Source organism: Scyliorhinus canicula, chromosome 2 (genome assembly GCF_902713615.1).
Source record: "Scyliorhinus canicula chromosome 2, sScyCan1.1, whole genome shotgun sequence".
Lineage (NCBI taxonomy): Eukaryota > Metazoa > Chordata > Chondrichthyes > Carcharhiniformes > Scyliorhinidae > Scyliorhinus > Scyliorhinus canicula.
Genome location: NC_052147.1, coordinates 234,942,618 through 234,968,968, shown reverse-complemented (window position 1 = coordinate 234,968,968; position 26,351 = coordinate 234,942,618). Strand labels below are relative to the sequence as shown.

The following is a 26,351-nucleotide window of genomic DNA, read 5'->3' as shown; positions in this document are numbered from 1 at the left end:
GTCAGAATGGAGAAAAGTACATGCAGGGGGTCGGGATTGATGGCGCTAGCTACAGCACTGCTCCCAATGGCCCCGGGGGAAATACTCGGAGTCCGGTAGTAATAATATCGTTGAGAATTTGGAGGCAGTTTCGCCAGCACTTCGGGTTGGGGGCAGGGTCAAGGGAAATGCCGATTCGGGCGAAGCACAGATTTGAGTCAGGGGAGTGGGATGGGAATTTTCGGAGATGGGCGGAGAAAGGAATTAGGACACTAAAAGATTTGTTTCTTGGGGGTTGGTTTGCAGGATTGAAGGAGCTGAGAGCAAGTATGGGCTGGAGCAGAGGGAAATGTTTAGATACATGCAGGTTCGAGACTTTGCCAAGAAGGAGGTAGAGCTTCCCGGTGGAGCCGGCCTCTACATTGCTGGTGGAGGTGCTGACGACAGGGGGTGGAGAAGGAGGTAGTGTTAGAGGTTTACGGGGCTATTTTGGAAGAGGAAAAGGCACTGCTGGAAGGGATCAAAGCAAATTGGGAGGAAGAGTTGGGAGTGCGTATGGAGGAGGGGTTCTGGTGTGAGGTGCTCCGGAGGGTGAACGCCTCCACCTCGTGCGTGAGGTTGTGGCTGATACAGCTGAATGTGATGTATAGAGCACACCCCACAAGGGCGAGGATGAGCCAGCTCTTTGAGGGGGTAAAAGATGTGTGTGAATGTTGGGGGCGGTGCCCCACAAACCATGTCCATATGTTTTGGTCTTGCCCAAAGCTGGAAGTTAATGGAAGGAGGTTTTTAGGGTAATCTCTTGAGGTGATGCACGTGAAACTTGACCCAGGCCCTCGGGGGGGGGGGGGGGGGGGGGTCACATTCGGGTGTCAGATTAGCCGGGGTCGAAATGAAATGAAAATCGCTTATTGTCCCAAGTAGGCTTCAAATTAAGTTACTGTGAAAAGCCCCTAGTCGGCACATTCCAGTGCCTGTTTGGGGAGGCTGGTACGGGAATTGAACACGCGCTGCTGGCCTTGTTCTGCTTTACAAGCCAGCTGTTTAGCCCACTGTGCTAAACCAGAAGCGGGTGCAGCGGCAGATGTTATAACCTTCATCTCGTTGATCGCCCAAAGGCAGATCCTGTTGGGGTGAAGGTCAATCTCTCCACCCTGGCCATGCCAGGGCACCTGCTGGAATTCTTAACTCTTGAGAAGGTTTAAGTTTGAACGGAGTGGACGTATGGAGGGGTTCTATAATTCATGGGCGTTATTCATCATGCACTTTCAAGAATTAGATGACATCAAACATTTGGGGGTGGGGGGGGGGGGTGACTGTATGTTGATGGTGACTATGGGCGAATCCGGATTCCTTTTTTAAAATTTGATGTTTGTGTTGACATGTGGGCTATTCTTTGGGAATTGGTGGGAGGATGGGATTATTGTTGTTGATCACGAGATTGACTTGTATTCGTTACCATTTATTGTTTGTTGGTGGGTGTAAACTTTGAAGAAAATGTGAAAAATAAAAATATTTTTAAAAAAGAGAATTGTAATGGCACAGGAGGCCATTTGGCCCATCATGTCTGCACGGCTGTCCAAAGGAACATCATGGCTTAGTGCCATTCCCCTGCCTTTTCCCCATACCTCTGCACATTGTTTCTATTCAAGTAACCATCTAACACCCTCTTGAATGCCTCGACTGAACCTGCCTCCACCACACTACCAGGCAGTGCATTCCAGACCCCAACCACTGTTTGTGAAAATCTCTTCTTTTTGCAAATCACTTTATATCTGTGCCCTCTCATTTTTGATTCTTTAATGAGCAGGACCATTTAACTGTTTTTCCCTATCTATTCTGTCTATCCCCCCCTTCTGATTTTGAACATCTCAATTAAATCTCCTCTTAGCCACCTTCTCTCCAAGGAGAACAATCCCCAACATCTCCAATCTATCCTCATGACTGAAATTTTTCATCCCTGTAAACCACTTCCGATAATTGTTGCTAACTCAAGAATTTAAAGTTGACCTCCCAGTTATGTTTAGTCACACAACCAATTATAATTAAATTATCAGGATACTTCTGAAGTTTATGAAAGACTGCAAAATATACGCTGGAATTTTACATGCAGAGGTTGGCTGTGCTCACAGCTGGAAAGTCATGGGTGAGCCCACCTCGGAAAGGAAACCCTGACCTGATTATACACTGTTAATTGATTCAGGGTGAGACTTCCTCCCGTATCTGAAAGGGAACCGTGAACCATGGTACAACTGCAGCCAGTTCCAAATGACTATTATCACTAGAGCCAAACAAGAATAGGGAGGATGAATTGGATAAAGACATGGATGATAAAAGGGAATAGTGTAAATGGGCTTTAGAGTGGTTTCACAGGTCGGCGCGACATCAAGGGCCTGTACTGCGCTGTAATGTTCTATGCTCTCTGGAGGAAGGGGGAATAAAGTTGGGGCAGGAATCACTATTTGGAGATGGAATGGGCGTCCTCTATTATGCATAAGATGCTCAAACAGCAGGGTCCCCTGTCCACAAAGGCAGTCAGAGTTTACCTGGCAGTCTTGTCACTTCACATGGGCATGCTCACCTGGTAAAATATTCACAGGATTGGGGGATGTCCTTAAGTGGCCCTTAATTGGTCTTTTAAGGTCTTCAATCTTCTCAAGGTTGGACAGGCCATCTGACACCTCTCCCGCTGCTGGTAAAATACCAAAGATGGATAAACAGCAGGCATCCCCACCCCACTGTGCTACCTGATCTACACTGCCCTGTGGGGGAGGGGGGGTTTCCAACCATAGCTTCAAAAATATGTATGTTTATTTAGTGAAATTAGACAGTCAGCATTCATTAGACTATTAAACAGCTGACTAAGAAATTTGTTTAAATCTTTTACCTTCAGGAGGTGCAAACATCATTTTGTTCTGGACAGTTTTGAGCAGGTTAAGACAATGTGAACTGTGAACAGTAAGAAAACAATTGGCCCATTCAAGAAAACCTTTTGATGGTAATTTTCAAAGCATTCATGTAAATTTAAAAGATCTGAAACTGAGATATTTTTGGCACACTGTTCTAAAGATTCCTTCCTCACCAACATCCCTTACGATGTGATTGCCGTCTTTGCCTGTAGTGAATAAACTGAACTTTCTTTTTGGCTGCACAGTGCTTTGGAATGTCTTGAGGGTATGCAACAAATGGAAGTTATGTTTTTCGATCAACTTATAATAATGATCTTTATTGTCACAAGTAGGCTTACATTAACACTGTAAAGAAGTTACTGTAAAAAGCCCCTAATTGCCACATTCCGGCATCTGTTCGGGTACACAGAGGGAGAATTCAAAAATGTCCAATTCACTTGGGGGAGGAAACCGGAGCACCGGGAGGAAACCCACACAGACACAGGGAGAACATGCAGACTAGTCACCCAAGCCGGGAATCGAATCTGGGAACCTGATGTTGTGAAGCAACAGTACTAACTACTGTGCTACCATGCTGCCTTACTCATTGAACTGGAGATCTAATAAGCTTTACAGTGCAATAAATTGTACACTGTGAATCTCAACAATCAAATAAATTAACACAAATTTATTTGCAAAAAGGTTCATTTATAATCATTTATTTGAAACCATGTTCACAATTTGACGTCGGCATATAAAAACATAGTTGCTGATTTCAGCTAGTATTTAAGAGTTACATCCCACCCATTTCCCAATGAAAGTATGGAAACCACCTGCTCTCGGACCTCTTTCAAAATTGCTGTTAGAAATCCTGAGCAGGTGACTAGACTTTCAATTTTCTCCCTTTATTGCAGGGAAAGTACTGCTACTGCTCAGTACTTTCTGTGGCAAAAAGATCATGGAAGAGATTATTAGGCCAGTCAAATTAAAATGGACATCTTTACTGTCAACATTTTTACTGGAAAAAATACTGAAAGTTCATTTTATTAGATGAGCTTCTCTACTGGATCCTTGTTAAACATACTTCTTTTCAACATAGTCTGTAGAATATAATACATGAGCTCATTAAAATTTTTGAAGAAACTTAGAATATCATCTGATTACTTTCATCACCAGATTGCTACAGGGTTCTTTTTGAAGGTTTCATAATCTTCTCTCTTGAAAAAAGCCATTTCAGTTTCATGGGCTGCAAGATAAAGGGAGAGACAGGATGATCTTCTGTCATACTGTACAAGCGTTTGATTGATTCAAAATTGTAACTGTTGAGAAAATCTACCTGCATTGCACCTTTACATTCCTGATAAAGATATATTTGGTCTCTGAATTTTCCGGCAGAGACAATGAACACAATCTGAAATACGAACCATAACTGAATTTTTTAAACCCCCCGCACCCCCACCGCCAACTTGGAATGGATGGAAGCCTAAGCCTAGGTCCCGCATTGACTATATGGCTGAATTCCACAACAAGAAGTTTATTTGCCCACTAAGACATTAAGAACAGCTCAGACTTCCAACTAATTAAAATTTGGAGCAAAATAAACTTTTTGCCATTTTTTGACTAATTGTCTTTGCATTTCAAATTCATAAATATAACTTAAAAGTGTACTGTCAAATGCTTTCACTGACCAATCTCAATATTGCATCTTATTTGTCATTTGGCCATTTAATTGAAAGTAACTCCTGCGAATCATCAAATAAATTTTAATACTGCAACTCCTTTGAATTTTCAAAGAATTTAGATATATCCCAACAGATGAATTTAAAGGACTCAAATTTAAATTGCATTACTGATGTAAAATGTAACATCATTGATCTGTTCAATTCAACCTGCTTGTTACAGAACTATCTATCTCACATTTACTGTGCATTACCTTGCCAACATCAGGGGAATATTTTATCTTCAATATCTTAGTAAATGCTTATAGTTAGGCTTTAACATAGATTCAAACAAGTATAGGTGTCAAGGTCAGCTTTCAACTTCATCAGAATTTCAATCAGAATCGGTATTTTGGGACTTCGGATGACGGCCACAAAGTGAATGTACAAGAGTTTGATTGATTCAAAATTGTAACTGCTGAGAAAATCCACCTGCATTGCACCTTTACATTCCACATCTGGTGGCTCCCACTCAAGGTGGATTTTTTGGTTGTTTCCTGCCCGAAGGACATTGTATTTGAGGGCAAACGGTACAGGAGTGCCTGGGAAAGGTAATACTCCTTTGGTGTGGCTGGTGAATGGATCTGCGGACAAGAAGCAGGTGATTCTTCATAGTGCGCCACAGGCAAAGACGGTGGAGGACAAGGGGGAGAAGTGCCCACCCAGTGGTCAACAGAGCAGTTGGTAGAGTTCTGAACAATAAGTTCCTACAACAGAGGAAAGACACCCTTGGAAGATCTGGTGAAGGTGGTGGAACCGCCGAGATCTGAGATCGAGCAAGTTGAGCAAAGGCTGGAGTCCCAGAGCCAGGCGATCCAGAAAGTGGAGGAGCCGGGGGGGTGGGGGGGGGGGGGGGGGTGGGGGGCTGTGGAAACACAAGGAGCAGTTGGCCTTGTTGATGGCAGAGGTGGGGGTGATGCAGGAGACAGAAGAGGCTGATGGAGAACATGGAGGATCTGCAGAGTCGCTCCAGGAGGCAAAATCTAAGGATTCTCAGGATGCATGAAGACATTGAAGGTGAGGAGGCTGAGGTGTGTGTGGCAAGGATGCTGGAGAAATTGATGGGGGTGGGGGCCTTGGTTCAGCCTCTGGAGGAGAACCGAGCACATAGGGCGCTGAGGAGGCCACTGGCGGACGAGCCTCTGAGAGCAATGGTGGGGCGGTTGCACTGCTTTCTGGACAAGGAGAAGATCCTTCAATGGATGAGGCAGACCAAGACGTGTACTTGGGAAGGGAGTGAGCTGCAGGTGTATCAGGACCTGGATGCAGAGCTGGCGAAGAGGAGGGCCAGGCTCATTCGGAGGAAGGCCGCCCTCTTTGAAAAGGGGGTGAAGTTTGGGGTATAATACCCAGTCCGCCTGTGGGTGACTTTCCAGAAACGAGATAACGAGATCTGTATTTCGACATGACAGAGGAAATTATGGAATTTATTAGGGACAATGGCCTGGGACGAGTGTGCTTGAACTTGAGGAGTTTCGCGCACTTTTATTTGGTGGTGGGTTTTCCGGGGCAGGTCCTTGCAGGGGAACAGTGGTAGTGAGTGGGCTTTTGGTTACTCTTTAGGGGTCGACTGTTCGGGGGGGGGGGGGTGGCTGCAGGTGAACTGGAGGGAGATGGGTGGTTGGAGTCCTTGGGTGGGAGCCACCATGCCAACTGGGTGGCCTAGTCAACGAGAATGAAATGGGGGTTTGCCAGAGGGGGGGGGGGGGGGGTTGTTTTTTTTTTGTTTGGGAGTGGGCGTTGCTGACATAGGTGTGGTTGGTATGGCGTAGTTGGGAAGGGATCGATGGAGGTGGACATCCTGTGGCGGGCCAGGGTCTGGCTCAAAAAGGGATAGGGCTGATCAACAGGGGAAGGGGACCATTAGTCCCCCTCCCCCTTCACCCACCCACCCACTAAGCAGGCTGGTCACGTGGAACGTGAGGGGGTTGAATGGGCCGGTTAAACATTGGGCGTGTTCACGCGTTTGAGGAGTCTGAGGGCGGACGTTGCTTTTTTGCAGGAGATGTATCTGAAGCTGTGGGACCAGACGAGGCTGATGAACGGATGGGTGGAGCAAATGTTCCATTCGTAGCTGAATATGAAGGCAAGTGGGGGGTGGCGGGGATTGTTAATAAGCAGCTTGCATTCAAGGTAGGGAGTAATGTGGCCGATCCTGGGGGGAGGGGCGAGGGGATAAATGATGGTGAATGGGAAGTTGGAGGTGTGGTTCTGATGAATGTGTATGCCCCGAATTGGGATGACATGGATTTTATGAGGCGTGTGTTAGGGAAGATCCCAGATTTGGACCTGCATCAGTTGATTATGGGAGTGGTCTTCATACTGTCATAGATCCGAGCTTGGACCGGACGAGTATCAAGTTGTCGATGGTGTCAGCAGTGGCGAAGGAGCAGAGGGGGTTTACGGAGCGCGTGGTGGTGGTGGGCGGGGGGGGGGATCCATATAGGTATGCACCACCACCACCCCCACGAGGGCGAAGAACTTTTCATACTTATCCCATGTGCACCAGGTGTACTCCCCAATTGATTTATTTTGCATTGGACAAGACGTTGCTGGCGGAGATGGGTGACTCGTATTCAGCTTTTGTGGTTTCCAACCACACGCCGCATTGGGTAGATTTGCGGATGGCTCAGGAGGGAGGGGTCAACGGCCACAGTGGAGGCTGAATGTGGGGTTGCTGATGGAGGAGGTGGTGTGTGTGCGGGTGAAGGCTACCCTCTAAGAAGGCTAAGAGGAGCTGACCGACATGGGGGAGGTCACAGCCACCACGTGGGGGAGGTGGAGGGGGGGGGGCACTCAAGGCTGTAGTCAGGGGGAGTTCATATCAATTTGGGCGTATAGGAATAAAATGGAGCACGAGGAGAGAGCAAGGCTGATGGATGAGATTTTGAGGGTGGATAGGGATATTCAGAGGCGCCGGAGGGAGGGTTGTTGAGGGAGAGGCAGAGGGTCCAGATGGAGTTTGGGTTAGTTTCTACAGGGAAGGCAGTGGGGCATCTGCGGAGGGCCAGAGGGACAGTGTATGAGCATGGGTAAAAGGAGAGTAGGATGTTGGCCCACCAGTTGAGAAAGCAGGGACGGCGAGGGAGATCATAAGAGCTAGGGATGATAAGGGTATGATGATGGTGAACCCGGAGGGGGTGAATGAGGTGTTCAAGGCCTTTTATAGGAGCTCTATGAACCTCCGACCAGGGTGGAGGGGATGCGGCAGTTCCTGGATGAGTTGGTGTTTCTCAAAGTGCAGGAGCAGCTGGTTCAGGATCTGGGGCCCCAATTGAGCTGAGGGAGGTGATGGATGGTATGGAGACGATGCAGGCACAGGCTTCCATCTCCCTGATTTAAAAGAGGAACAAGGGCCCGGAGCAGTGTGGCTCGTACCGCCCGATATCACTATTGAATGTGGACGCCAAGTTATTGGCAACGGTGTCGACATTGCAAATCGAGGACTGTGTGTTGGGGTGATAGGAGAGGATCAGACGGGTTTCATGAAGGGGAAGCAGTTGTCGGCGAATGCGAGGCTACTCAATGTAATATTATGCTTTTGGAGGGGCAGGAGGTGGAGGTAGTGGTAGCGAAGGATGCAGAGAAGGCGTTTCATCAAGTGAACAGGGCGTATTTGTTGGAGGTTTTGGGGTGGTTCGTTTCAGGCAAGGGTTTGTGGTTTGGTCCGGCTGCTATATAAGGCGCTGGACGGGAGTGTGCATACGAACCAAGTGAGTTCAGGGTATTTTGGGCTGACATGTTTATTACATTTAAATGTTTAGTTACTCCAACTTCTGATATACATGTATAAACACTGTTTTCTATGTTCGCAGCATGTGATTCTGAAATTGGTCCTTGCTAACAAAACCAAAGCACTTTTGAATGCTACATTCATAACAATATGTTCACACATATACATAATGCGTCAAAAATAAAAGGATTTTCTTACCCACACCAGCTTCCTTGAGTGTGCTTGCCTCTTTTAACATAAGTTGATCATCATTATCCAAACTCACAACAAGATCATTTGACTGTAAAATGGAAAATAAAATGTACTACCCAGAGACTGGATACAACAAAAGACACACCCAGGCCCAGTAAACCCTGCAGATCCCTTCTCAATAACATCTGGGAATGTGTCCCAAATTTGGGAGAGCTGACTCAGACGAGTCAAACAATAATGTGACATCATCATACTGACAGAATTGTACACTCAGCCAACGCCCCAGACCCTCAGTATGTACTATCACACTAGCAAGACAGACACTCACCAGAGGTAGTGCCACATTAGTATAGAGTCAAGATTATAGCCCTGGTACTCCGGGCCCCGAGAAGTCTGAGGAAATTGGTTTGCCACCTACAGCCCTCTCTCAGCTGATGAAATCAGTACTTCTTCCATCGAACAGCACTTGAACAAAGCACTGATGACTGCAGTGTTCAGTCCATTTGCAACTGCACAAATAATGAATCAGTCCATGCTCAGAAGGCTTGGGCTGTTAGGGGAAAGTAACATTTGTGGTCCATAAGTGGCAGGTAATGACCATTTCTAATGAGAGAATATATAATCATTATTCAGCACCATTGCAAAAGTCAAATCTACTACCATCAACATCCTTGAGGTCACCACTGATCATAAACTGCACCAGCCACATAAATATATCTTAGGCAGACCCTCAGAATTAAGGATGACTTGCTTCCATTAAAGTCTGATGGGTTCTAAAATGTCTGCCAAGTCCAATGTGGGGTCTGCATTCTCTGCACATGTGGGCAAGAGGTGCTTCAAAGGTTGGGTAGATGGGCTATTTGGTGATTTGTGCACTCCCTTCAACACCGCAACTTCACCTCTGCACGTTCCCAATGACGTCTCTCAACACTCAGTACCTTCACGAATGAGCCTTCTCCTTTTCTGTCAGTCACAAGCCAATGTCTCCCATAAGTCAGCGGGTACATCTGACCTCTTTAGCAATACATTCAGGACATTAATAAAGTGTTATTGCTGCCCTCCAGGGAGTTTCCTACCACCAAGTTCTGTGTAGAGCAATTGCTTTGAGAGTCTAGTGCCAGGTATATGAATGTGTGATGAATGTAGAATTTGTTATAGAAATTTTATATTCTGTTGCAGTAATGCTACTAAAAACCCTGGTTTAAAATATATGCAGGCAGTGTGTCTACTAAAGCAGTAATAGGCAAGGTAAATTCGCCATAGTCCCAGATGACCATGGATTGCTTTCCCCCTTGAGGCGGAGAGCTGACTAGTGGTGATTTAACCTGAGGATCGCCACACCTCAGGTGATGGACAAGGTTGAGAAGGCAGGGCCTTCATGAATAACCTCAGCTGGTATGGAAACTGAACCCACGCTGCTGGCCTAATTCTGTATCACAAACCAGCTGTTGAGCCAACTGAGCTAAACCAGCCCCCGTGTCTACTAAAGCAGTAATTAAAGAATCGTAAAAGATGAGGTCAGCATTCATTCCAACCATTATCTTGGTTACAGATAAAGGGTTAATGGAACATTGTTTATATTTTGGATGGTTCCCTGGAGTGCAGATTATTTGAGGGATTGTATTTAGTCCAAGTTAAGCAAGTAATGAGATGTAATGGAGTACAGATTATATGATTAATGGGGGTGAGACCAGGTCTGTCTGTAGCTTTGCAGACTGTTATAGGGTTTTAAGTTGAACAGCAGTTTGCTAAATGCTGTTAAATTGAGCAGAAGTATATTGCATCTGCTCTTGAAAGGAACTCTCTCCAAAGGTCTCTATACAGCTAAGTAAGTAATCCATTTGTTAACTTTATTTATAAGTTGCATTTGAACTGTATTGAGTTGCTTAATTCGAATCAGTGGCAGGGGTAGATAGTAGTTTCAAGTTTTTCCTTTTGTTGGTGTGGTGCCTGTGACACAAGGGAAGATGGCGGAGGGTCAGGGACCGATCCTGCCGGCTCAGTGATCGACGGAGCAGCTAGTGGGCTTCCTCAATGAGATTTGCCCAGCAGAGGAAGGAAAACTTGGAGGACCTGGCCAGATTGGTGGACCCGATAAAGGCGGGGTTCGAACGCATGGAGATGAGGTTGGAGGCCCAAGGCCAGGCGATTCAGAAGTTGGAGAAACCCCTCTAGAAACCGTGTGCCAGGCTGAGCCTGATGCAATTTAAGGTGGTCCACAGGGCGCACATGACTTTGGCCTGGATGAACAGGTTCTTTGAAGGGGTGGAGGATAGGTGTGGGTGATGTGTGGAAAGGCCCGCGAATCATGTCTGTATGTTTTGGGCACGGCCGAGGCTGAGGGGATTTTGGAAGGGATTTGTCGACGTCATGTCGAAGGTATTGAAGACATGGGTGGTTCAGAGTCCAGTGGTGGTGATCAATTGAAAATAATTGTGTCATCAATTCTGAACATTGGTTCGACATTAACTGGATATTAGAAACTCAACCTTTTTTTTAATTATTAGAAAATTATTTGAGTGAGTAGAAGAATGTGGCATTTTAAAACTGAGCAAAAGCATTAGGATAAGCTTGCAAAATAGCTACCATGAATAAAACCAGGCACTTGGGTTTGATTCCCAGCTTGGGTCACTGCCTGTACGGAGTCTGCATGTTTTCCCCGTGTCTGCCTTGTTTCCTACGGATGTTTCCTCCCACAATGTCCCGAAAGATGTGCTTGTTACGTGAATTGAACATTCTGAATTCTCCCTCCATGTACCCGAGCAGGAGTCGGAGTGTAGTGACTAGGGGGTTTTCACAGTAACTTCATTGCAGTGTTAATGTAGGCCTACTTGTGACACTAATAAAGATTATTGAAGCAAGAAATATGTATATTGTGTATTTGTTTTGGCAGGATTCTGAGACTATGCTCCATCTGTGGTGCATAGCCTCCAACTCGTTTTATAAAAATCATGTTGAATGACCAAAAGAACAATCTTCTGTATTAAAACATACCTTTGCTCCATGTGCTTGATGAATAATTTTCAATGCATCTGAGGATAGAACAAAATAATTGCAAGTTATATTGTTCGTAGACAAAAACATGCCTTTATGTTTGCCTGCCTGTTTTCTCAATGTGTACACAACTCTATATTTCAAACTCTGCTCTCTTGTTTCATCACCCACAAGTAATCCTGGATCCAGGCTTAGGGTTCTCATCGTTTTTATAAGCACAATAATAATCTGGTTTCTCCCAAGCTATAATTGAAAAAACAAGCTGGAACTGCAGACTGAAAGGGAATATCAGGTTGGGTTACACAAACTTACACACAAAATCACATCCAGATATTCAGAGACAGACAGACACACACACACAGCTCATACAAGATTTTGAAAGAACATTTCTACTGAGGTACGCCCAAATTTTGAGCATTTTAGAGATGGCAGCCCTACCTTACCGGATTCATAATTGTTCATGCTCCTCCTTAAACCAGGAAACTTAAATAATAAAAACACTAATATTGCTCAACTTCACTAGTTCTGCCCAAACACAGGTGCAGCCACAAGAAAAATAATTAAAATTAGAAAGATGATTGCAGCTGCAAGGAGGTAGTGGGGAGGCTGACTAATACATCCTGTAGGCGGGAAAGCCTAGCTGTCAGTCACGAGTGACACCAGTGATATTTATTAGCAAGACCCAATCATTCAGGGTCACTGGGAATTTAAGTGTGACTTTCAGCCACAGAAAAGTAGTTGAAAGGGTGACTGTATTGTGCATGCCAACTGAGCTCATGGCCAGGATTATGCAACAGTTAGCTGGTAAATGATAGTGGAGAAGCTCGTAGCCACATTCCATGACATTCCAGAATTAGTGACGACTATAAGCCATAAGAGCAGATTTAGGCCATTCGGCCCATCAATCTGATCTGCCATTCAATCATTTGTTTTTAAATTTAGAGTACCCAATTCATTTTTTCCAATTAAGGGGCAATTTAGCATGGCCAATTCACCTACCCTGCACATCTTTGGGTTGTGGGGGCGAAACCCACGCAGACACGGGGAGAAGGTGCAAACTCCACACGGACAGTGACCCAGAGCCGGGATCGAACCTGGGGCCTCAGCGCCGTGAGGCTGCAGTGCTACTCACTGCGCCACCGTGCTGCCCTCCATTCAATCATAACAATAATCCTTATTGGTGTCACAAGTAGGCTTACATTAACACTGCAATGAAGTTACTATGAAAATCATGGCTGCTGTTTCTCGTTACCATTCTCCTGCCTTCTCCCCATAATCCCTCTTCCCCTTATTAATCAAGATCCTATTTGTCTGTCTTAAAGACACTCCGTGATTTGGCATCCAAAGCCTTCTGCGGCAAAGAGATCCACAGATTCACCACCCCCGGTTGAAGAAATTCCTCCTCATCTCTGTTTAAAGGATTGCCACTTTATCTGAAGCTGTGCCCTCGAGTTCTAGTTTTTTCTACCAGTGGAAACATCCTCTCCACACCCACTCTATCTAGGCCTCTCAGTATTCTGTTAAGTTTCAATAAGATTTCCCTCATACTTCTAAATGCCAATGAGTACAGACCCAGAGTCCTCAACCGCTCCTCATATGACACAGGAAATAGTTGTTAAATAGTTGAATCAAATGTATTACATCAATGTGTCACGGAAGGGCGGCGCGGTAGCACAATGGTTATCACAGTTGCTTCACAGCTCCAGGGTCCCAGGTTCAATTTCCAGCTTGGGTCACTGTCTGTGCAGAGTCTGCACGTTCTCCCGGTGTCTGCGTGGGTTTCCTCCGGGTGCTCCGGTTTCCTCCCACAGTCCAAAGTTGTGCAGGTTAGGTGGATTGGCCATGATAAAATTGCCCTTAGTATCCAAAAAGGTTAGGGGGAATTACTTGGATAGGGTGGAGGAATGGGCTTAAGTAGGGTGCTCTTTCAATGGGCCGGTGCAGATCCGATGGGCTGAATGGCCTCCTTCTACACTGTAAATTCTATGATTCTATGACTATGAAAGCTGACTACGTTCTTTTCAGCTTTGTAATGATTAAAATGACAACTGGATAAAGCAATTCAAATGCAACATACCATAGGTATATTTCGTAAAAGGTGGTGCAAGTCCAGGTTTTGAAGGTATATCTGCACAAAGTAAAAACAAAGCATTTTAAATAGCATTGTTGCTGGCAACCAAAAAAAGATAGGCACAGATTTTGGGTGTGCAGTTTTAGTTACTCGAAGATGACATAAAAATACCATATTTTCACTTGAACAGGGAAGTCACAACAGCGCAGCAAGAAGCCATTTAGTCCACCCACTAGGCTATCTCTCTAAGCAACCCAGTCACTCCCATACACCCAAACACCTTCAAGTTTATTTTCCTCAAGCACCTCTCCATTTCTTTTCAAAATCATTCCACCAAACTTGTCGGCAGTGAGTACCAGATCATTACCACTCACTGTGTAAATTCCTTGCCCAAAACCCCAAACCCTTAAATCTGTGTCCTGTAGTTCTTGTACCATCTGCTAATGTAAACAATTTTTGCCCATCTTATCTCAACCTGTCATAGAGTAGAACAACTCAATCAGAACTCCCGTCAATCTCCCAGACTCCAAGGAGGGAAACATTAGCTTCTCCTTGTCGCTAAATTCCCTGCACCCTTAAGTACTTTCACAACCTTCATAAAATGTGGTGCGCACAACTGGTTGCAGCTTAACCAGAGTTTTATAAAAGTTTAGCATTACTTCCCTGCTTTTGCACTCAATACCTGTATTTATGAAGTCCAAGATCCTATTTGCTTTGCTAACCTGCTCTCTCAGGACAATTTGTCCTACCACCTTCAAAGATCTATGTACAGGATTTCCCGGGTCCCTCTGTCCCTGCATCCTCTTCAAAACTGTGTCATTAAGTATATATTGCCCCTCCCTATCAATGCTGTCAAAATGCATCAACTCATATATCTTTGTATTAAATTTCATCTGCCACCTGTCTGCCCATTTTGCTAGCCTGTCATTTTGCAGTCGTTTGGTATGTTTGTCACATTTCCAAGTTTGGTCTCATTGGCAAATTTTGAATTTTTACTCTGTATTTCAATATCCAAGTCACAGAATCACAGAATAGTACAGTGCAGAAGAGGCCCTTTGGTCCATCAAGTCTGCACAACTGCTGCAATGTAAGGAAAGGAAGTTCCCAACAGAAAAGTCCCACAAGAAGCAATGAGATATTGACAAGACAATCTGTTATTGGTTGGAGAAAATGTTGGCCTGGACACCGGGGCGAACTCTCCTGCTTTTCCTTGAAAGAGTGCCCTGAAATCATCTGCATCCGTCTGAGAAAACCAGCAAGGTTTCAATTTAAGGTAAAATACGATAGAACACCAATTTTCCAATCGATAGTGCATCCTTTGTATCATTTATTCTCTCCTGCCATTCACCTCGCACAGACTTTTTTCTTTTTCCCCCCACAGTCCTGTTTATTATAGCTTTCCTGTTCTGATGAAGGGTCAGAACCTGAAATACTAACTGTTTCTCCACAGATGCTGCCAGACCTGTTGAATATTTCCAGCCTTTTCTATTTTTATTGAAACAAAATAACTAATCAGATTGGAGATTCAGAACAAGCATGTATTTATTTTGTAGCTCTTGTTGGTTATCTCACCATTCTGGAGAAATTTAAGGAATTCTTTCACAGACTGATTTACATTAACATCATGGTAGACCACAGGTCTGAAATTGCGATGTTCAAAGGACCGAACCAGGCGAACTGTGATAGTTACTTTTTCAGAAGACATGTGTTGTACCAGGGATTTTAATATGTAGATCCTGCGAATTGAAACAGAATCATGGAATTAACCTGCGATGACAGAATTCTGTTTACAAATCAAATTTAATATTAGAACACCAGACAGCATTGCATTATTTGATTACATTTTTAGATTCAAACACTTTTAAATCTTTCACCTGCAATTTATGCAATCATAAAATGTTTGGGCGGAAAATGGCACAAGTATTGCCTGAATAGATTATCCTCCAAACAGATTCAGTGGTCAGAGTGAATCCTGGGAATTGGCTATTGTTACCTGGACCACGAAAATTTAGACAAACAAATGTAAGAAACAGAAAACAAGTCACTACCTAGACCACAAGCTGGGAAACAGCTCATGATCTTGACTATTGAGGCACTCTTGTGAGTAGACCTAAGAAGATAGGGAATAAACAAGTGACACAAGTAGCTGCTGCTTCATTGGCATGGCTGTGTTCAGTGACTTACACTAAAGAGGGCTGAGCTCTTCCAATTCTCATCAATCAGATTGGTAATTGGAACTAAGGAGATTTATTTGTAAATTAAAGGAATACAAAATGATGGTTTTGATATTAAATAAAAGCAAATTACTGCGGATGCTGGAATCGGAAACAAAAACAGAAAATATTGGACAATCTCAGCAGGTTTGACATCTGTGGAGAGAGAAGGGAGACCGTGCAGACAGACAGTGACCCAAGCCAGGAATTGAACCGGAGATCCTGGAGCTGTGAAGCAACTGTGCTACCGTGCTTCTCTCTCCACAGATGCTGTCAGACCTGCTGAGATTGTCCAATATTTTCTGTTTTTGTTGTTAAAGTTCTGTGTAGCCCTAGTAGCAGTCTTTCTAGGTCAAGGCCGAGTAGTACTTTGTCTATTATGTCAGAGGGTGTCCTTATAAACTCAGAAAGAGACTGAAATTAAGACGTTATACCATCCAGATACAGCATGTGATTGATATGTCCAAGCTTATCTGAGATTAAGGAAGTTGACTAACAGGGTACTGCAAGGAACAGTACTTGGGCCTCAGTTTTTCAACAATCCATATTAATAAGTTAGATGAGGGGCCTGAGCACAATATATCCAACTAAAGTAGGTGGGAAAGTAAGAGGGGAAGAGGGCATAAATAGACTGCAGAGTTGCAAGCAGGTCAGGTAATTCATTACATTGTGTTTGCCATGTTCTTGCTCAATATGGTGAAGCACAAAATTATCCACTGTGGCAACAAACATAAAAAAACAGAATATTTCTTGAATGGTGAGAGATTGGGAGATGTTTGCATTCAAAATGACCTGTGACTTCTTGCACATGAATCACAGAAAATTAACATATCATACAACAATGAATTAGAAAGGTAAATTCTATGTTCGTTGGGGAACGTTACTTAAAGTGATGACAGTGGATAGGCAATGGCAAGCATTCAAAGAGCGCATGGGTGAACGGCAACAATTGTTCGTTCCTGTCTGGTGCAAAAATAAAACTGAAAATTGGCCAAACCATGGCTTAATGATGGAAATGTGAGGTAGTATTAGACCCAAGGAACAGGCATACAAATTGGCCAGAAAAACAGCATACCTGAGGATTGGGAGCAAAGAACAAAAAGCAATACAGCACAAGAACAGGCTCTTCGGCCCTCCAAGCCTGTACCGGTCATGATACCTTGGCCAAGACCCTCAGCACTTCCTAGTGCCATATACCTCTATACCCATCCTATCCATGTATTTGTCGAGATGCCTTTTGAACGCTAATTTATCTGCTTCCACAACCTCCCCTGGCAGCACGTTCCAGGCACTCACCACCCTCTGTGTAAAAGACCTGCCTCGCTCATCTCATCTAAACCTTTGGCCCACAGGTGACTGACCCCTCCACCCTGGGAAAGAGTGCCTTCCCATCCACTCTATCCATGCCCCTCATAACCTTGTAGACATTTGTCAGGTCACCTCTCACCTCCATCGTTCGAATTAAAACAGTCCGGGTCTATTCAACCTCTCTGCATAGTTAACACCCTCCAGACCAGGCAACATCCTGGTAAACCTCCTCTGCACCTTCTCCAAAGCCTCCTCATCCTTCTAGTAGACCAGAATTGTGCATAATATTCCCAAGTTCAGCCTTACCAAGGTTCTATACAACTGTAGCATGACTTGTTACTTTTTATACTCGATGCCCCGTTCAAAGAAGGCAAGCATTCCATATGCTTTCTTGACTACCATGTCCACTTGTGTTGCCACTTTCAAAGATCTGTGGACCTGTACACAGGTCTCTCTGACTTTCTATATTCTTAAGAGTTTGCCATTTATTATATACTTCCCCTCTATAATGGATCTACCAAAATTACCTCACATTTGTCCGGATTAAACTCCATTTCCCATTTCTCTGCCCAAGTCTCCAACCTATCTATGTCCTGCTGTATCCTCTGACAATCCTCAACACTATCTGCCACTCCACCAACCTTGATGTCATCTGCGAACTTACAAAACAGACCAGCTACATTTTCCTCCAAATTGTTTATGTACACCACAAACAACAGAGGCCCGGCACCGGTCCCTGTGGAACACCACTAGTCACAACCTTCCATTCAGAAAAACACCCTCTACTGCTACCCTCTGCTTTCTGTGACCGAGCCAGTTCTGTATCCATCTTGCCACCTCACCTCTGATCCGGTGGGACTTCACCTTTTGTACCAGTCTGCAATGAGGCACCTTGTTAAAGGCTTTACTGAAGTCCATGTAAACAACATCCACAGCCCTCCCCATATCAATCATCTTTGTCACCTCCTCAAAAAACTCGAGCAAGTTAGTGAGGCACAATCTCCCCTTCACAAAACAATGCTGTCTATCGCTAATGAGAACATTTGTTTCCAAATGGGTATAAATCCTGTCCCTGAGAAATCTCTCCAATAATTTACCTACTACCGACAGGAGGCTCATCAGCCTATAGTTTTCTGGACTTAGCAGAGGAGGACAAAGAGATTGATCAAGGGGGAAATAGAGTCCAAGAGTAATCTTGCAGGGAACATTAAAACTGACTGTAAAAGCTCCTGTAGGTATGTGAAGAGAAAAAGACTGGTGAAGACAAATGTAGGTCCCTTACAACCAGAAACAGGGGATTTTATAATGGGGAACAAAGAAATTGACTGACCAACTAAATACATACTTTGGTTGTCTTCACAAAAGAGGACACAAATAACATAGAGAGGAAGGAACTGAAGAACATCAGTATTAATAGGGAATGGTGTTGGGCAAATTGATGAGATTACAGAATTTAAAGACAGTGTGTAAACTTTTGTTTTAGGCTGTTAATATAATTCAACAGGGTTAGGGTAATAAAGTAAAGGCGACAAATTGTATGTTGGCCTTCATTGCAAGAGAATAAGTACAGAAGCTGCAAATATACAGACGAGGCCATACCTGGAATAGTGTAGTTTTGGTCTCCTTATCAGAGGATGGATGTTCTTGCTATGGAGGGAGCGCAGCACGGTTTATAGCAGGACTGAGGTATGAGGAGCGATTGAATCGATAAGTATTATTTGCTGTAGTTCAGAAGAATGAGGGTAGATCTCAGAAATCTATAAAATTCAAACAGAACTAGACAGGGTAGATGCAGGAAGAGTGTTCCCGATGGTGGAACAGTCCAGCATCAGGAGTTATGTTCGAAGGAATTGGGGTAAACCATTTCAGACTGAGATGAGGAGAACTTTCTTCACCCAGAGAGTGGTAAGCCTGTGGAATGCTCTAGCACAGAAAACAATTGAGGCCAAAGCATTGTATATTTTCAAGAAGGAGTTAGATATAGCTCTTCGGGCTAAAAGGATTGAAAGATTATGGGGTGATCAAACATGATTATAGTGAATGGTGGAGCAGGCTCAAAGGGCCAAATGACCTACTGCTCTTAATTTCTATCTTTCTGGTAGGGTTAAAATACAAGAGTAAAGAGTTTCCACAGCAATTATACAGTGCATTGATAAGGCTACATTTAGCATATTGGGTGCAGTTTTGATCTACACAATGGACAAGATAGTTGATCTAGTGGCAATGCAACAAAGATTCCCCAGAATGAGAAGAATTGTGCTACTAGGAGACAGAGTAGAGTATCCGTACACAATCTGGAGTTTCAAAGAATGAGAGATTATCTAATTGAAATAAAATAACAATTTTAATGGACTCGACATTGTAGATGCTGAGAAAAGGTTTTCCTTGGCTGTGGAATCTATAACACACAATCAGTCTCAGAACAATGGGTCAATTATTAGTATTTCGGCAACACGGTGGTGCAGTGGTTAGCACTGTTGCCTCACAGCTCCAGGGACCCAGGTTTGATTCCAGCCTTGGGTCACTATCTGTGTGGAGTTTGTACATTGTACGCGTTTCTGCTCGAGTTTCCTCAACATGTTCCAGTTTCCTCCCACAGTCCAAATATGTATGAGGTAGGTGGATTGGCCATGATACATTTCCCCTTTGTATCCAGGGATGTGCAGGTTAGGTTATGGGGTTGCAGGAATAGGGAAAGGAGGGGATGGCCATGGGTGGAGTTCTCATTTGACAGGTAAGTGCAGACTCAATGGGCCAAATGGCTGCCTTCTGCACCGACAGGATTCTACTGAAATTAACCAAAAGTCTTTACTCAAAGGGTTGCAAACTTTTGAAATTGCAAAGCTGCTCAATCACTAAGTATACTCAAGGCAGAAGGAGATAGGTTTTAGGTACCAAGGGAATTAAGGGATGGAGGAGTAGAAATGTATTAGCCATGATCTTGAATGACAGAGCAGACTAGAAGGGGCAAGTGGCCTACTCTAGGTCATTTTGTAACGAATTAACAGACCTAGCAATAAACAGATTGGTCACAACTCATTCAATTTTTGACTTCACACTTTGCCACACTGATGAAACCAAAGCATTACATACAGTCCAATTTATCTGATTTTGTTCCCATCACATTACTGAAATAAATCACATCGGAAACCCTTTGTCTTCCTCCAGTTGTCTCCCTCCTCCTCTGAAGATTACTAGAGAGTGGCCAGTTTCAGTCACCACCAGCCCCCATCACAATTGCACTTGCCCAACCCCACCACTGGGTTACCCAGACAGGTTGCTACCCAAGACCTTCACTGTCTTCTAATCAATGTCAGGACCTCAGCATGGATGAACCCTCACTTCACATCCTGGAGTCAAAATGTCAGTCAGAACCTACCAATCCTGCCCATTGCCTTCCCCAGGGCAGAGGGGCTCAGTCCTGCACATTGTCCTTCCCTGGACTGGGATGGGGGTCTCAGTCCTGCACATTTCCCTTCGCTGGGATGGGGGGGGGGGCTCAGTCCTGCACATTGTCCTTCCCTGGATTGGGATGGGGGTCTCAGTCCTGCACATTTCCCTTCGCTGGGATGGGGGGGGCTCAGTCCTGCACATTGTCCTTCCCTGGACTGGGATGGGGGTCTCAGTCCTGCACATTTCCCTTCGCTGGGATGGGGGGGGGGCTCAGTCCTGCACATTGTCCTTCCCTGGACTGGGATGGGGGTCTCAGTCCTGCACATTTCCCTTCGCTGGGATGGGGGGGGGGGGGGGGGGGGCTCAGTCCTGCACATTTCCCTTCCCTGGACTGGGATGGGGGTCTCAGTCCTGCACATTTCCCTTCGCGGGAGGGGAGGGGGGAGCTCAGTCCTGCGCATTTCCCTTCGCTGGGCTGGGATGGGGGTCTCAGTCCTGTACATTTCCCTTCGCTGGGATGGGGGGGGGGGGGGGGGGGGGCTCAGTCCTGCACATTGTCCTTCCCTGGACTGGGATGGGGGTCTCAGTCCTGCACATTTCCCTTCGCTGGGATGGGGGGGGGGGGGCTCAGTCCTGCACATTTCCCTTCCCTGGACTGGGATGGGGGTCTCAGTCCTGCACATTTCCCTTCGCGGGGGGGGGGGGGGGGGGGAGCTCAGTCCTGCGCATTTCCCTTCGCTGGGCTGGGGAGCTCAAAGATGAAAAATGGTGCAGCCCAAGGAGCAGTAAAATAGCAGCGGACCATCTGGAGCCACACACTCCTTGACCTATTGCAGCTAAATCGCTCCAACACGGTATCTACAGCCCAACCTCGCTCACCAGCCCACACATCACACACCCCACCACCGCCATTTATTACCTTCAACAACAATTTGCAAAAAAAAATTCATTTGACGCCTGCGCATTTGCGTCCGATCTCAAGTTCCGCGAGACTTCCCTATTGCCCCGCCCCGTGCTCCTTCTACCGCACCCTTTCTAAACACTGCGCAGTCACTACTTTACTGTAATATTCCCAATACAGCAGGGATACTTGCATGTCTCCTTTCACTCATTTAAAACAATAAGGAAACACTGGACTTGTTTCAGTTTTCTCAAACAAAACTCACCAAAAGTGACCATTTTTTCTAAACCACAAGTACTTTTTAAAAACTTAGCAAAAGTACAGGGTTCACCCACCCAGTGGCATGAATCCAAAGGCTGTCAAAACTGACCCATTTTTAGAAAGGCACAGAAAAGAACACCAAATCAACAAAACAAAGAAAACATCGCAAAGTAAATAATTAGAATAATACACTGACCAGCATACAATTCATTCCATGTGGTGCCCACCAGTCATGGAAAGTCTCAAGTGTACGAGTGGATACCCCATGCTCCTTGTCCAGGGCCAGGGCCGTCTGAGCATATTGAAGAAGGGAGGCCAGCAAGCAGAATGACCACCATCAAGGTCATATCCAATCTTAGACTGTGGATAGAAACAGAAATTTTGTGCACAGGAGACCATTTGCCCATCTATCTGTGCCAGCCAAGAAAAAGATATCCAGCCTAATCCCATTCTCTAGTTTTTGGCCCACAGTCCTGTAGATTACAGCAATTCAACTACTACACAAGCTTTTTTCAACGCAATAAGTACTTGTGCTTGAAAGATTTCTCCTCAACTCCTCCCTAATCCTTTGCCAATTATTTAACACCTATGCCCCTAGGTTATTGATCTTCCTGCTAAGGCAAAGAAGCCCTACCTCTCCTCTTAATCGAAGGCCCCTCATAATTCTGTATGTTTCAGTTTCAAAGAAAACAATCCCAACTAATCCAATCTTTGCTCATTGCTAAAATTCTTCATTCTTCGCAGCATCCTTGTAAATGTCCTCTGTATCCACTTTAGTGTGATCACATCCTTCTTGTAATGTGGATTCTAGTGCTCTAGGCTGAACTAGTAGTTTATCCAGTTCTGGTATAATCTCCCGGCTCTTAAATTCAATGCCTTGGATGATAAAGGAAATGATTATGTATCCTTATTGATAACCTTATCTATTTGTCTTGTTAACTTCAAGGATATATGGACATTCACTCCATGGTCAAACCTCAGCTAAATCGCTGGCTTTTAAAGCAGACCAAGCAGACCAAGCAGGCCAGCAGCACGGTTCGATTCCCATACCAGCCTCCCCGGACAGGTGTCGGAATGTGGCGACTAGGGGCTTTTCACAGTAACTTCGTTGAAGCCTACTCGTGACAATAAGCGATTTTCATTCATTTCATTTTCAACCTAACTTCTTATTGTCTGAACATTTATTGTACAGTCCCTTGCATCCTTTGCCCTCCTCAATGATAATTTCATAGTTGAATTCCATTTGGCACTTTTCTACCCACCTCATTACACCACTGATATCCATCTGAAATAAACGGCTTTCTTTCTATCAAACACACGCCAGTTTTTAAAATCATCTTCAAACTTCTTCATTATACCACATAGTTTTAAGTTTAAATCATTAACATTTACCATGATGACCACCTTGGCCAGGCCCAGGAACAGCATCTTCAAAGAATGGAACAAAGGCTGCAACATCTCACACTCCATGCAGAAGTGATACATGGATTCATTCAGGCTGCAAACATTGGAGGTGGCTTGGGAGGCAGTGATGTAACTTAAAAACCTATCTGACAGAACTGAACTGTGCAAATTAACTGTGGCATATCTGGATGGAAGGCCAGGATGAGGAAGAGCAGATTTTATAGCAATAGCCAGTGGCGGACTGGCCAGGGTGTCAGCTTGCCCGATGGCAAGTGGGCCCCTGATGAAGTGGGCCCCCTATATCAAATAAAAATGCAATAAAGAAACAAACACAGACAACTGTTTTAGTAATAAAAAGGAATAAGAAAAAAAAAGAGACCAGGACACAAATAAGCAGTGCATGAAAAGGAACGAAGCAGGGGAGGTAGTGGAAGGATGTGGAATAGGGGGGCCCAGGTTGGGCATAATTAAGGAAATTCCATGTTTTCAGCAAGAGTGCTGAAAGAATGCTTTAAAAGAATTTAAAGATAAAGTTACAATTCGTGATTTGAGATGGTCGGTAACTTCAAAGGATATCAAGCAGTAGTCTTGGTTCAGCCGGTACATCGGTCTGGGGCCCGGAGACCCAAGAAGGGGCCCGTGAATCTCTGAAGGGCCCTTAAAAATTATAATTAATTAGATAAATAAATCTCCAAATAAATCTGTAGGTAGATCATTACAATACGGCAGGTATCAGCAGGCCGTTCATTTACTGGCACAGTTTGGGGGTCAAGTTGTAATAAGACCATTGCATCTCTCCACGGGGGCCAGAGCGCTGGGTCTGTGACTACTTTGCGAACCACCCTCAACTCACTCTGCCCCAATCCCCCTCCACCCCCCGTGCCGGGGGGGGGTGATTAAGTAATGGGTGGAGGGATGGTTGTGACCCGGGGGCACCCTCTTGGCACTTACCCTGGCAGCCCTGGTGAGGTCGTGCATCTTCTTCCGACATTGCTCTGTAGAGCGAGGGGTCTGCCCCACAGCACTGACGGCAGCAGCCACCTCACGCCAGGCCTGGCGCACCGCGCTGGCACGGTGGCGATGCCCTCTATGCCCTCTACGCGGGCAGATGATGCCCCTCCTCTGCTCGATTAAATCCAGCAGCATCTCGACGTCAGCCTCCAAGAATCACGGGGCTGCTCTGCTTTGCACCGACATCCTGGCCTACAGTTTCTGTGCTCGCCCGCGCCTTTTTACGGCGTTGGGCGGCCTCACGTGGGCGTGTTCGTGTCATCATCGCGTTCCAGCGTCATCGCGCACGTGATTTACGCGGCCCCGTTCCTAGCCCATTTCCGTGAATACGTCGGGAACGGGGCCGTGTCGGGCCGTCGCAAAGGTCGGCCGTTTTCACGGCCAACTTCGCGATTTTCTGCGGGTGCGGAAAAAGTATACATCTGGGTCACTAAAACGCAAAGAACAAAAAGAAGCAGAAAGGAAGGAATCAGCCAAGCGATGCAGACCTATTACAGAGTTTATAATACCACAAGCACAATCCACATCAATATCCAGTTCTGCAACAAATAATCAAGAAGCAAGAAACAATGCTCATGGTGATGATGCAATGACCTGCGAGTTACAAGAACAGAGAAGAGCTACTTTGAATGTAGAGACAAATACAAGTGCATCCTGTAGCCATCTAAGATGGACACTGGGCTCCAAAATGGAGAACTGCTAAGGCTGCAGGGAAAAACAGTCTTAGTGAGGACAAACAGCTTGCAGAAGACTGTTTTGCATTTTGCACGTACAGAAACCAGTTTCTAGCCAGGTGCCGAGTTTCAGCCAAAGGTGCAAATGGGAAACAGATCTGCATAGTAATGAGGTGATCCAGATCCAGACCCCGGACAATAGAAACATTTAAGTATCAATGGATACTTTTCCATAGAGGCCCAGACAGAATGGCGCCAAAGCAACCAACACAAAGAGCCGTAGGGACCGCCCCACCCATCGAGGAACGACCCTCAGATTGGGGAGTTTGAAAGATATCGATTGGGAGAGACCCAATCGATACCTGGCAGGTAAAAGAACCCGCCCCAAGGGGCACGGACTTCTATGACCTATAAGAGTCGGTCCCGCACATGGTTAGGTCTGTTGTTTGCTCCGGCCCAGGTCCGTTGTTTGCTCCGGCCCAGGTCTGTTGTTTGCTCCGGCCCAGGTCTGTTGTTTGCTCCGGCCCAGGTCTGTTGTTTTGCTCCGGCCCAGACCTGTTACATCGCATCCTGACTCCAGTTTCATCACCGGCCGTTGAGCCTCAGCCATCGAACTGTAAGTGCCAACACAACGATTGCTACGTGATCCAGACCTTGCTAGATCTTGACAACTTTGCGAATCAGAAAGTTACAGACCAAGAACGGGACGAAGGCCTTGTTCCCTGACCTTGCCTGTTCCTGTCTAGATAAGTATTTAGTTGTTTAGTATTAGAGCTTTTTTTTTTTGTTGCGACAAACTGTCGGGAGTTTTTAAGCGGAACATAGCGAAAGCCTTACCCGTCTTGTAAAACATTACCTCAACACCCCCTGTCCTAAATTAAGAGAGAAAGAGAAAATGGCCATGCAGGCAATGGAACGCCTCATGAACCCAGAATGGTTTGTGGTCGCAGCGACCAGCAGTAGCCGAGTAGGTCAGTGTCCCGTGTGGGAGCTGTAACTCCGCAAATACCTGAAAGGAAAGGGATGGCCCCTTTGGAACGAGTTTAGTATGAATGAGGAGACAGGTCCCGGAAGTATAGGACATACTTGGTGGGAGAACCTCTCTCAAATTCATAAAAAGAACTTAAGTAAATCACGCAAGCCGATGGCAATCGTGTCCTGTTTGGCACAGTTGCGAGGCACTGAGGAGGTCGTTCAGACGCTCCGAGCAGAGTTAGAAGAGAGAAATAGGATGAGCAAAGTTGATGTCAGGGACATAGAAAAGGAAAACATGGAGCTAAGAGGGAAGCTGGCAGAGAAGGGTAGAGAGGTGGATGATGCCAAGAGGGCACATCAGTCATGTCTAGCCCATCTGAGCAGTTCCCAGACCCAGTATGAAAAAGCCTATCAAGACGTGCAACGTGCCGTCCTGATAAGAGAGGAATCGGAAAAGCAGGTAGAGGCATTGCAGAGGCAATGTTCTGACCTTAAGGCAGCGTTAAGAGCACTCCATGCTGCCACCACAGAACAAAGACAAAGCACAGTGGATCATGCCAAGTGTAGGAAGCAGATTGCGGAGCTGCAATCGCTGCTTTCAGTGCAGAATGGGTTCCAAAGTACTTTTGGAACACA

General features: G+C 45.3%; 1 protein-coding gene across 3 annotated transcripts; it reads right to left on the bottom strand.

The window, feature by feature from the left end:
* Nucleotides 1-3,554: 3,554 nt before the first annotated feature.
* On the bottom strand, nucleotides 3,555-21,504 carry c2h2orf76 (chromosome 2 C2orf76 homolog). 3 transcript variants are annotated; one of them, XM_038789825.1, is made up of 6 exons: nucleotides 21,409-21,500; nucleotides 15,148-15,311; nucleotides 13,582-13,632; nucleotides 11,505-11,542; nucleotides 8,517-8,598; nucleotides 3,555-4,113 (listed from the first exon to the last, which is right to left on the bottom strand). In XM_038789825.1, the coding sequence occupies exons 2-6, from the start codon at nucleotides 15,278-15,280 to the stop codon at nucleotides 4,037-4,039; spliced, it is 381 nt and encodes a 126-aa protein (XP_038645753.1). In that variant the 5' UTR covers nucleotides 15,281-15,311; nucleotides 21,409-21,500; the 3' UTR covers nucleotides 3,555-4,036. The 3 variants fall into 3 exon arrangements, with proteins under 3 accessions (XP_038645753.1, XP_038645754.1, XP_038645755.1); XM_038789826.1 differs by lacking the exon at nucleotides 21,409-21,500 and adding an exon at nucleotides 18,696-19,434; XM_038789827.1 differs by lacking the exon at nucleotides 13,582-13,632 and having other exon boundaries at nucleotides 21,409-21,504.
* Between the last annotated feature and the right edge of the window lie 4,847 nt (nucleotides 21,505-26,351).

Bases quoted from the DNA above. Each gene is read 5' to 3' on its own strand.
- c2h2orf76 (XM_038789825.1), bottom strand. From the start codon at position 15,280: ATGTCTTCTGAAAAAGTAACTATCACAGTTCGCCTGGTTCGGTCCTTT. The intron at 8,599-11,504 runs GTATGTTTTAAT...TCCATTTTACAG, and splicing joins ATCAAGCACATGGAGCAAAG to TCAAATGATCTTGTTGTGAG. The intron at 4,114-8,516 runs GTAAGAAAATCC...TTTATCTTGCAG, and splicing joins ACTCAAGGAAGCTGGTGTGG to CCCATGAAACTGAAATGGCT.